The following is a 12,144-nucleotide window of genomic DNA, read 5'->3' as shown; positions in this document are numbered from 1 at the left end:
TCTGTACAAAAACAGTGTTTTGCCGCTCTCCTTCTCAAGGCCCCATTAAAAAAAGATCAACATCAGATCACAACCTCACTCGTGTTAACAGACTGTGTGAAGCTTGTTCCTGGTTAGTTATCTACAACAGTGCAACAACAATGTGTGTTAGTGCTTTAAATAATTGATGTAAAGTTGAAGTTTATTCATATTTATTCTCCATACATAGTTTTGCCAGAGTCTCCACAATGACTACTCAATGATAACATTCAAAAATTATATTTTCATAAAACTTTAATATATACATAACATAAAAACTGAATTCTGCAGTCAAGGCTGTTGAATTATAAACAACTAACAGAACTAACGAACAGAAACTATGTCATCCAGTCAGACAGCTGAGTCCAGCGTCTGCTCGGGGTCGCGGGAGTTCATCAGGAGGAAGAGGCGTTTGGAAAGCTCGGGCCCGACCCGCCGAGTGGTGGAGGTCACGCCCTCTCCTCTGCGGATCAGGAGGTCGGACAGCAGCGAGGTCTTCTCACGGTCGCTCTTGCACAGACTGTACGCCTGCAGACACACCAGGAGATATTCACCATTAAGAAACATCTAATCAACAGGAAAAGAAGGAATGTAAACAGGGAAGAGAAGTACCAAGCACCAGCTCATCTACTGGTGAGGAGTTAGAGTTAAAGGGATAGTTCACCCAAAATTCACTCATTATCTACTTACCCTCATGTTGACTAAGGGCTGGGAGAAGTTTCAGAGTCCTCCGTGACTTCTCGGAGTTACAGGGGGGCTCGGTGCAGCACTGCATGTCCATATGACGGTTGCGAATGGAGCTCACTTTTCTTCGTCCAAAAAGACACACCAAAAAACATCCAAATACCTCCACACAGCTTGTCTGTAATGTCCCTCTTGTATTGAAGCCCCGACATACTGCTCTGCCTGTGTCCATGCAAATCTCACGCAATTTGCACTGACACCGGCGGAGCCATGAACTGAGACACTGGGAGCTTCCGCTACAAACAAGCTTAAAATGTAGACTTATTTAATTTTTTTCGGAACAATTTCTCATGTCGGGGCTTCAATACAAGAGGGACATACAGACACAGACGAGCTGTGTGGAGGTATTTGGATGTTTTTTGGTGTGTCTTTTTGGACGAGGAATATGGACCGTCATATGGACATGCAGTGCTGCATGGAGCCCCCCTGTAACTCCGAGAAGGCACGGAGGACTCTGAAACTTCTCCCAGCCCTCAGTCAACATGAGGGTGAGTAGATAATGAGTGAAATTTGAATTTTGGGTGAACTATCCCTTTAACCAGAAAGGAGCTGAGTCAGATATAGTACCTTCCTGAGCAGCTGGGGGGAGGGGTGAGCTGCCAGGATGGCTGAGGCCATGTCTGGACTGACTCTGTTCAACTGCTGGATCTGTCTCTTCCACACCTGCAGCAGCCCCTTCCCGGCTTTGTCCACCCGCTGCCCCCCCGCCCACTCACTCTCCAGGTAGAAGGAGAAGCCAGTCTTCTCCCTCTCTCTCCTGAAAACACACACACACACACACACACACACACGGATGAGACATAATTGTTTGATCGGAGAGAAAGTGTTTTTTTTTTAAAGATGAAGTGCTGAGCTCGCTCACTTGAAAGGCGCCTCTGCAACCGCTTTGGTTGTCATGGTGATGTGATCCGAGAAGTCCTTCCAGGTCGACAAGAAGCGCACTGGGACCCCGGTGTGTAGCTGGAGGTGCACCACTGCCTGATGGGATATCACACAACAGACAGATGTGAATAACTAGAACCAATAAAAAGGAGTTAGCCTGAAAACACACAGACACCTCAGTTTAAACCAGGAGGGTTAATGCACCAATCAGAACTCAGGGCTCAGTTTACATACTAAGGCCCTGTTTACACGACAACGCTCGCGGATGAAAACGGCAAAATATTTCATCGGATGTGCCTTTCGTTTAGACGGCGACGGCGTTTTGGGGGCTTGAAAACGCAAAAAAGTGAAACCACCCTCCAGAGTGGAAATCTGAAAAACGCTCCGCCATTGTAAAGGGTGAAAAGGCAAAAGTCTGCTCCGATTGACCTGTGGAGGGCACGGAGGGCAGCGTTACGATGGCTGGAGTACAGCCTGCCGGAAATCAAAATCCAATACAGATAATAAATATAAGGTATGTTATAGACTTTCCACTGACTAAATATCGTGATTACATGGTCTGCTGTGGGTAAATTACTTTGTATTTTCTTATTCTTAAAGACTGAAAAATGAAGGTGAAGAAAAAGTAAGTTCTGTTGTCTTTTTACTTCCTCCATCGACCATCTCACCTCCTCCACTTCGACTCGTGTCACCTCGGGCAGCGTCTCAGCTCCACCGTTCTTCCTCCGCTTCTTTGCTCTCCCTCCTCCGTGCTCCTCGTTCGTGACGGCCTCTCGAAACCTCCTCTGGCTCTGTGACTTCTGTGACCTGACGATAAGACGATTATTATCTTTCTGTCATTAGCACTCCTCCGGTTTTCAGAGTGCAGCTCTTCATCTCTTGGGTCCGTTTTCCATCTGAGTGTGGCTCCACTCTGCTGACAGTGATATGCCACTCTGTGTTGTTTCTTAACATTTCACTGAGTGCTACACTTCACACTGTTGTACCTATCCAGACTGTGAGCCACTTCTCCACCCAATCAATCAAGTCTACCTTCCGTCCCTCACAGGAATTCAAACCAGATGATTCTGGGTTATCACTGCCCCTACAGTCTGACGGCTCTAATCTCAGATTTAGCAGACCTTCCCCCCATCCCCCCCCACACCTGAAATATTTCTCCATGTCGATGACCACAATGCTGAGAGTCTTTCCAGGACGAAGCCTCTGCAGCTGCTGCACCCAGGACGTCAGAGTGGGACCAGAGTCTGACCTGCCGTGCCTCTCCTCCTGCAGGGGGAAGGAGATTACAGTCATTAATACTCATTATTATGGTTAAAAAAACACAAGTAGTGGGAACATACCGCACACTAGACTGGGTTATGAGGATCTTTAGTTTATTTCAGAGCAACACGTTTCGCTTGTGGCTTCTTCAGGCTACTGAGCCCAGGAAGTCAGGGGATTTTTAAAGGAAACTCAGTACTCAGTCAATTTACATTAGCAACTGAACAAGGTGAAAAATATTGAACATATTTAATCAAACATCACTGGCTGAGGAGTACCATTATACCTATAGAAATTAATAAAACACATATACTCAAGTGCATTCAGCAGTTTTATAACAAATTCAAGTACAGGTGCACCTTCAGTGATTCACTTAAAGAAAAGTATAGTATATATATATCTACACAACAATATAACAATATAATACATTATTGCGACGGTGGCTCTACTTAGATAATTCAAACTTTAATATTGTAAAAAAATATATATAGTATTTATCTTAATCTTTAATCTTTGATTAAAGATAATCTTTGATTCCCCTATACTGTAAAAAGGGGGCTGCCACTTCACACCTATACTGTGAAAGTATCAAAGAAAAATGCAAACAGACTACTATTCAGAAACTGAACAGAAACCAGCTGGCACTTCTGTGACTTTGTGATGTCACTGTTCTCTACCATATCAAGCCCCACTCACTCACATGCCCAATACAAATATATCCACAAGTTTCTGAACGTTATCTATGGTCAAAACCGGAAGCCGGTTTTACATTTCAGGTGGAATTATACGTTTACGTTTCCATGGTTTTCCGTCATTGTCATAGTTGCAGTAAACGCATGGATCTATTAACGCTGGCTTTTAACACAGATGTCAATTTGTGTGATATCCATTGTTAAAAGCTGGTGTGATGATCCATGCGTTTTACAGATTTTCATTGAAAAAAAAAAAATCCATGCATTTACCGCAACTACCAAAACCATGGAAACGTAAACATAAAATCAGAATGGAGTGTCAGAGCCTCCTCTTCTGATTGTCTGAAACTGACTCCAGAGAGAATCCTTCGAGAGATAAGATTAAAATATGACACCCTCTAATCTTTATATACATACACAGTTTGAGTGTAAGTGAATGTATGAGCTCAGTATGGGGCTTCATCAGATCTGATTGAACAGGTGGAGCTTCTGAATGTAGCTACACTCTTTTGATGGTGTTTCCTGCTGAGCTGTGGTACAGTCAGAATAACTGACAGACCCTTACTTGATTGCATACTACATCATTTGTTGATAATATCCTGTATGTGTATCTAGTTAATCAGGGACGCTTGCACAAATGAAACAAATAAAAAAAAACAGTCTAATGAAATACAACTGTAATGGTGAACACCTCACAACTGTATAGATAGTAGCATGTCTTAATGGAACACTTCCTCTGTGTTACCTGTGATTATAATCACTACCACCTTAAATCTTTGTAACTACACCATATATGTTGCATTTAATAATCCTCCATCTGCTCTGTTCTTCTCACCTCAACTTTATATTGTCATTGCAATGAGCACACTCGCTGGCCGGGCTCATTCAAGTTTGATTGTGAAGCAGCGGTGTCGGTCACGTTGTCGTGACAGCTGCAGCAGCTGCTCCACCTACCTGGATGTAGCTGTGGATCAAAGTGATGAAGTCATCAACTGTCATCTGCATCACAACATGAGCCTCTGGTACACACACTGCATCACCTGGCTGCATGGTACAAAGGGAAGAGGGGAGACCAGAACTTACTTCATGGAGTTTAGAATACAGTGTTTTATTTATAATATATCACAAGGTGAGTTCTTTCATTTGTTCATATAAAATCACATTAGTATAAGTGTTTTCCCTCTATCTCTTTACATGGTTCATTAATATTCCTAACTTCATTATTTCTCATGGTGTCATTTGCCTCTGCTCAAAAATGTTATATGTCAAAACAATGCGAGCACAAATGAACAAGAACTGATTAACTGATCATGCATGATGCCATCTTCAAAAAGTAATAAACTGACTTAACTTCAACCTGTATTTATCTTTTTAATTAATTGATTTTCAGAATTTAAAAAGCATCTGAAAATCAGGCTCATGATATTCAAATGATCTATTTCTGAGTCATTTTATGTTTTATGCTCTCTCAGAAACACCCAAATGCAGCTACTTAGTACGACCACAGTCTGACCTGCTGCCCACTGAGCAGTTGGGGGGTTAAGCGTCTTGCTCAAGGGCACAACACCGTCTTTCCTTCCTGACAATTTGTTTAACTGATGCTCTTTCACTTTTCTCACCCAGAATGAATCCTACCAGACCAGTCCTTTCAGTCACAACAAGCCTGCTGCTCTAACCTCTAACTGCCAGCTGTGTGAGTCTCCAGAACCTTTAAAGTGTCAACCGTTCTCAGTAAACTAATACACACAACAACACATTTAAGAATAACCATACTTCTCTAGACTTGTTTTAAAGCTACTCTTCCACCACTGTGCCTAACACACTCATGGAACGCAAAATACAGAAGTGCTGCTGCTGCTGGTGTGTGTGTGTGTGTGTGTGTGTGAGTGATCACCTGTGCACAGGGAGCCTTCCTCATCCAGCTGACGCTGCGTGGAAGTGGCTGTTTCTCTATGGCACAGCTGCAGCCCAGAGCCTGCACCGACGCCAGCAGAGTCCCACCTCCCTCCAGCTGTAAAAGAGCTGCAAACAAAAACACTCACCACAATAAACCTGTTAAATAGCCTAAATCATAACATCAGAGCATTAAAGGGACAGTTCAGCTTTTTTTGAAGTGGGGTTGTATGAGCTACAAATACCCATACTGTACACTAGATGCAGTAGAAAGGTCTCTGTTTCTCAGTGGGGGAGAGCAGAGACCATTCTACTGCATCTAGTGTACTTAATGGGCATTTGTAGCTCATACAACCCCACTTCAAAAAAAGCTGAACTATCCCTTTAAGATACGCACACCGATTTAAAAATCATCTTTCGTAAGTAGCAGACTCGGATTATGTTATCTATCACAGATTTACTAAACATAGTCCTTTACCTGGGTCGACAGCCACCACCATGTGTTTGATACACTCCTCGGGCCTGAGGGCCTTGGCAGCCTCTGCCAGAGCTTTCCTCTCCGCTTTCTGTCTCTCTTGTTCCAGCCTGAGCACCCCCTTGTCCCTCTGCTGTCTCTCCCTGGCCTGCTTCTTCCTCAAAGCCTCATCCCTAGAGGCCTGGATCTCCTCCACTGTCCGCTTGGCAGGTTTCCCCTTGGCAGGAAAGGTGTCTGCGCTCTCTACACCGGAGACAGGCTGTGGAGGAGGCAGCCATCTCTGAGGGAGAGCCGCCGCCACCGCCTCCTCCTCCTCCGGGCCAACCGAGGCCCCCTGGCTGACTGCTCTCATCTGATGGAAGCTGAGCGGGGGCTCTGACTCTGGAAGCCCGTTCTGGCAGGGGAGCTGTAAACCGACCAGATTGGCCGGTGAGCGCCGCTCAGCATCTTTCCCATTAGTGACAGCGGAGGGGGCACTGATGGCATTGTCTCGCCTCTGTTTGAGTCTCTGTGCCAGGGGGACATACGGTGCATCGTCATCAGAATCGCTGCTGATCATCATAACATCATGTGCACCTGCAGTGCTCTTCAGCGAGGAGGGGGCTGCTGCACCTCCTGCATCACAATCATCCAGGTGGACAGAGCCTTTTTTCTCTGTGTGGGTCTTTGAGGTTTTGCACAGGAAGTCAAACACAGGTAACTCCTCATCCAGGTCACTGGTGGAGTCACTGTAGCTGCCCATGTTAAGAACTGTATATGAGATATAAGAAAAGAGTTATAACACAAACACCAACCTACAATCCCCACAATCACATTTCTCCCACATTTTTCCTTGGTCACAAACACCACACTAGTCATTCAAATTAAGAGCGTTAGGCTAAGCTGTTAGCTATTTTTATATTTAGCTGTTAATTTAATTCATTGCAAGTTTGCTGACTTTTGGTACAGCATTGATATCCCTTTAAATAAGTGAAACAAAGTTAACAATGTCCACTTTATGTAGCTACAGACAACCAGACGACCATTATCTACTGAGCTGCAGGCGTTAAAACTCTCAACTCTGCAAAACGCTAAATTACAATAGCTGGAAATAGCTTCACACACTTACTTTGAAATCTCGCGTACAGGCGCGAAGTTGAGAGGTAGTATCTTTTGGGTAAATATTAGCTGGTTTTCATAAGCATCTAGTCATTGTTGGCCTCTTTTTATTTCTACCGATTCCAACATACAAACACCACGGAGAGCTCTTCGCGTTTTGTTGTGAAACCTGGCAAGTCGTTTGATTTCCCCGGGTTGCAAAGCTATGGTGCGTTCACTGTAATAGGAAACTGAATTTTCTAAGCAGGGTCGTCATAGCAATAGACTAAAAACTGCTATAGTATTGCCAACTGTTAGTCATATTTTATTATGTTTTGTTGTTGTTTTTATTAAACCGGGGAGGGTTTAGACTCGGGGACAAAACCATAGACTCTAGAGGACCCTCTATTGTCAGTTTGTCCCGGGTTACCATCTTTCTCATGGTGTTTGAAAGCAGCACGTAACCGAACGTGATGCGTCATTTAACGTAAGAGCTATCGTTCAAGATGGCGGCGCTGGTGTCCTTGATGCTGAAGCCTCGAGCAGGTATGAAAGGTTTAAATTAGCAGTTTGCCAAAGACAGACAGGGAGAAATTGTTTTCTGCGTTCTCAAAATATCTCACATCATTTGTTAAAAGAACGTCTTGGAGATTTAGCCTTTACGCAGCATGATAATACGACTGAACAGGGATGTCATGCCTCACCTCGTCATATTTTGACATGTTTATCTGAAAATGTCGTAGAGTCACAACCGAGAGTCCTGGACTCAGAGGTGTTATTACCTCCAAGTCAGCCTTTAGTAGTAATTTATTTAATTACAATTTTAAGAGCAGACACCTCCAATTCTGTGTGTCTGCAGTGTTATCTTCTGACCACTAGGTGTCCCTATGCACATACCGGTCCGGTACACATGTTTCTGTCATCACTGCATAAAGATGAGTGAGCAGCCAATCCATACATTTATAATGTCAAGTCTTAGCATGTACTTACTAAGAACAACACAATATCCTGCCAGATTGGAGAAATATTATGAGTCATGTCAATTTTATTGATTAAGGGAACCACTTAAATCGTGTTATTAAGGGATTACAAAGCAAACCCATATAGACAACCACCACAAAGGAAACAACAGTGTGTGAAACAGAATAGTGATTAAGGAGAATCCAAAGTCAAACCAGGGACAGTGAGGATTCAGCATAATGTTCATTCAGCGAAATTATGTCAGTAGTTTATAGAGTGGAACAAAAGTGTTATTTTTACTCAAAGACATACCTTTGTATAGTAACCGGTAAAGTAAAGTAAAACCAGAGGAACTGATCATTTTGAAGTGGTCTCTTAATGTTTTCCAGAGCTGTATGAGTGACTGGAACGTGTCAAGGCTGAAACGTCACATTAACTTGTTTGTCCTTTTGGTTTCAGGTCTGCTGGGACCGGGTCAGTCAGTTCTGCTGGACTCTCTGAGGTTCGCCTCAAAGAAATCTGGTGGTAGCTGTAAAAACGTAGGAGGAAACAGCCCCGGTCGCAGATACGGCTTCAAGAAGCAGGATGGTAACTCTCTCTTACTTTGTTCAAAGTGACGGCGTGTCGTCTCATCGCCCAGTTATTAGTCTTCTTCAATGAGCCTGTCTGTGCGGCGCTGGAGCAGCTTGGTGTTTCTCTACACCTTTTAACTATGGTTATGGATAATGTCAAAATATTAATAGAGGAGCTGATACACATGCATACAAACAGGGTGAGGCTCAGTGGAAGGTCACAGTAGACACATCTCTGTAATGAGAAACTCACAGTTTGGAACGGCAAAACCTCCGTATCCCCAAACAGAGAAGTTCATCATCTTATTTCAACTCAGCAAAAGTTTTCTTTCCGATTAACTTCCTTGTCAACTGACTTATTAAACCCAGAGTAAAACTTTGATTAAATGCAGCTGTAGAAGCTGAATGATTCTGATGAATTCATGCATTCTGATCATCCTTAGCACTTTTATTTTGTGCCATCTAGACTTGTGGCAGAATTCAATCCATTTAGTCGTTATTAATGTACTGATTTTCGCATACCAAGCTGAAACGAATGAATTAAGATGAGAATATAAAAGGAATAATTCACGTAAGGTAAAATCTGTTTATTTCTTTCTCCCAAACCTAATTTTGAACCGGCCGCCGCGTTCAGATCAAAAATGTAGCAGGTTCAAAACCCAAAAAGTCGGTAGTCGGTTCTTCCTTGAGAACTGTGACATCATCAGTGGGCTAGAAAGCAGCACAAGAAAGAACAAGTTGGATGAATTTCCCTTCAGGCTTAATAAAGTAAAAACATTCAGATCTTTGACCTTGGGGAAGAGACGGTCAAGGCTTCGTTCACCCCAACACCAGACCAAATAATTAATAAAGTAAAAAAAACTGAATAATGATGACTGAGACAGCAAAAGAGCAAACATTTTGAGTAATGCAGTAACGTCCTCCCACTTTGGTTCCACTAAAAGGGATATTTCAACATTTGTCTTTGAGGCAAATGCATGGGTAAATGCAAATACCACCGATGCACTCTCCCATCGGGGGCAGACTTTTTTCGGCAAGCAGTCTCTTCAAAAACAATAATGTCCCATACTATCTCATAGCGTGATGAATGTCCAGGTCACAACTTGTCCACCAGAGCGTTTTGGAGTTGTTGGATTGTGTTTTTGATGAGTTTTGAGGGAAAGCCCGGAAACATCATTAGCCTCCGTAGCATAGCTCTGAGCAGCTCGCGTCTCTGCCCCGCCGATCTAAAAACAGCTTGCACCGACAATTAAAGGTAACAAACCTACTCCTGAAACTATAGGGATTATGGCAGTGGGCCAAAATGTTGAAATATCCCTTTAAACTGGTGTGAACGCCGGCTGGTTCACCAGAAAGCACCAAGGTTCTGATGCTCCAGAAAGGAACCAGAACCAGAACCGAAACCAACTTTACAGCAGAAATAAAACAGCCTGGTACAAAAAAGGTTTTGCTCCAGCTACAGTGTATAAGTTCCTGATGATGACTGTACATGGTGCTGAGCCACAAAGCAGCAGCACCCTCCAACTCTTTGCATTTGCATTCTTAGATTAGCTGAGAGTCCACGATCATTTTCCGTCTCTGATAATGATCTCACATCGTCTCTTTCCTTCTGCTCTCCAGGAAACTTTGTCCATGCCGGTAACATCCTTGCGACACAGAGGATGATGAGGTATCACCCAGGAGCTCATGTGAGTAGACAGACACATCCTGTATCAGTAGTGTTGTTAACATGATTCAGACCGAAGGGGGACACACTGACGTCTCCGTCCTGTCCTCCAGGTGGGGCTGGGGACCAACAAGACCCTCTTTGCTCTGGAGGACGGCCACATCAGGTTCACCAAGGAGGTCTTCATCCCGCCGCCGCGCAGCCAGAAGTCGTCGCGGGTCATCCCCAGACTGGCACAAGGAGCCGTGCTCTACAAGACTTTCATCAACGTCGTGCCGCTCAAACAGGAGGGCAAGTTCAAACTGGTGGACATGGTCTAAGAGGGACTGGACCCACACTGGACTGGAGACTGGATAGTCCTGGTTTTTGTTTTCCTGTGGAGATCAGGATCAAAGAGGCATCACAACCTGAAGGACGTCACAGCTCGGGGATTCTGTCTTTGACTGAGGTGATTTACCTTCAGACACAGAGTCCATGAGAGCAGCTGTAATGCTGGATGAAAACTGCTGAGTCACTCCTGGACTGACTGAATGAGACACTTCACTGAATTTCAACTGTCACACGATGATTAAAGTTGATGAAGGCCAAATTTAACTGAATAAAATGTACAAAGGAAAAACAGATTTTCTGCCACTGCCTTCAACGATGATCTTCCATCATATTGGCAATAGTAGTGAATTCCTGTTTTATGATAATAATGAAATATAGTACCCTGTATTGGTGAAATTATTCAAGTCACTAAGATGCTTCATACTCCCTGACCCAGGACCGGCTTGAAGAACGTGGGTGCCTTTGCCCAACCACAGACTAATGTTTTTGTTTGTCATTCTTTGGACTTCACTCTAGAATAAAGTTTTATATGTGTAAGTCTTTTTATGACTGGAGTTTTGTGTCAAGAGGTTTTGGTCATTGATGGAAAAGTAACATGTTTATTTAAAAATGACAATTTAGTACTCCTGTAAATACTATAGTAAGTGTTACTCTGATGAAAGGTCAGATAAAGTTAGAGAAATAATGTAGTGTATCATTTTAATTACTGAAGTGCAAAAACATCAGTCCTAAATTCTCTCAAACACATTCCAAGACTTAATCCTTTATATATGTGGAAAAAAATCAACCAATTTAGTGACACTTGGTTATAGTGGAAATAAAATGTGGCCATATCCATATATAATAATTAGTAGAAGCAGTTGTAATATTGGAAATATTCAATACTACCAAGCCATTCCAAAAAACAATCAAACCACATTCACACAGTCCTGTGGATCTGTGAGTAATAAACATTGATTCATCACAAAGTATGTTTTTCTCTTTTATTTTCTTAACTGACATTTGATGATTAAATATTTAGTCACTACTATTAAATGTTTGAATTAACTGATTAAGTTTTTTAAAGCAGATAACATCGACACGGCCGTTTCGGCTAATGCTGTGTTCAAGGCAGGCTTTTGAAACCGTAAGTTACAGCTTCAAGTCACAACTACGACTTGGTAGCGTTCCAGGTAACCCGTAGCTTGTGTTTTTACCGTCCTGTTGTCTGTGAAAGTTCCCTATAACGGCCACTCGTAACTTCCGACCCGTGAACTCGTACCAGATCGAACTGGTATGACTTCACAGGAAGGAAAAACACAAAGTACGAGTTTCCTTGAACGCACCATGAGTTAGCAGCCCCCGCCCTTGTCAGGCATCAATTGGTCCTCGTGCTACGTCACCACATTCACGCGCATCCCTTGGCTGCACACACAGCCCTTCATGCCGTTCTCTCCCCTCATTGGATAACACTTGTATCCCACAAGGAAAATTTTCTCCTCGGGTTACAGCAGAGCAGAGTGACGGAGAGACTCGTGTTTAGGCTGAAATACTTCATGTAAGTGATTGCTGACGGAAAATAGGACTATTTAGGAC

The 12,144-nt window shown here is 43.3% G+C and overlaps 2 protein-coding genes across 3 annotated transcripts; one reads left to right on the top strand and one right to left on the bottom strand.

The window, feature by feature from the left end:
- Positions 1-255: 255 nt before the first annotated feature.
- Positions 256-7,254, bottom strand: eme1 (essential meiotic structure-specific endonuclease 1). Of its 2 annotated transcripts, XM_085761732.1 has the most exons (9): positions 7,073-7,254; positions 5,968-6,714; positions 5,491-5,618; positions 4,551-4,640; positions 2,789-2,910; positions 2,313-2,451; positions 1,625-1,740; positions 1,330-1,519; positions 256-546 (listed from the first exon to the last, which is right to left on the bottom strand). In XM_085761732.1, the coding sequence occupies exons 2-9, from the start codon at positions 6,704-6,706 to the stop codon at positions 370-372; spliced, it is 1,701 nt and encodes a 566-aa protein (XP_085617858.1). In that variant the 5' UTR covers positions 6,707-6,714; positions 7,073-7,254; the 3' UTR covers positions 256-369. The 2 variants fall into 2 exon arrangements, with proteins under 2 accessions (XP_085617858.1, XP_085617860.1); XM_085761734.1 differs by lacking the exons at positions 1,330-1,519; positions 7,073-7,254 and having other exon boundaries at positions 369-546.
- Positions 7,255-7,463: 209 nt separating this feature from the next.
- mrpl27 (mitochondrial ribosomal protein L27) lies at positions 7,464-11,113 on the top strand. Its single transcript, XM_085761667.1, has 4 exons — positions 7,464-7,587; positions 8,461-8,589; positions 10,194-10,261; positions 10,353-11,113. Exons 1-4 carry the CDS (start codon positions 7,548-7,550, stop codon positions 10,557-10,559), a joined length of 444 nt encoding a protein of 147 aa, XP_085617793.1. The 5' UTR covers positions 7,464-7,547; the 3' UTR covers positions 10,560-11,113.
- Positions 11,114-12,144: the final 1,031 nt, after the last annotated feature.

This window comes from Trachurus japonicus, chromosome 19 (genome assembly GCF_045865225.1).
Source record: "Trachurus japonicus isolate A0001 chromosome 19, Traja_1.0".
In the NCBI taxonomy this organism is placed as follows: Eukaryota; Metazoa; Chordata; class Actinopteri; order Carangiformes; family Carangidae; genus Trachurus; species Trachurus japonicus.
This window is presented reverse-complemented; position numbering and strand designations above follow the sequence as displayed.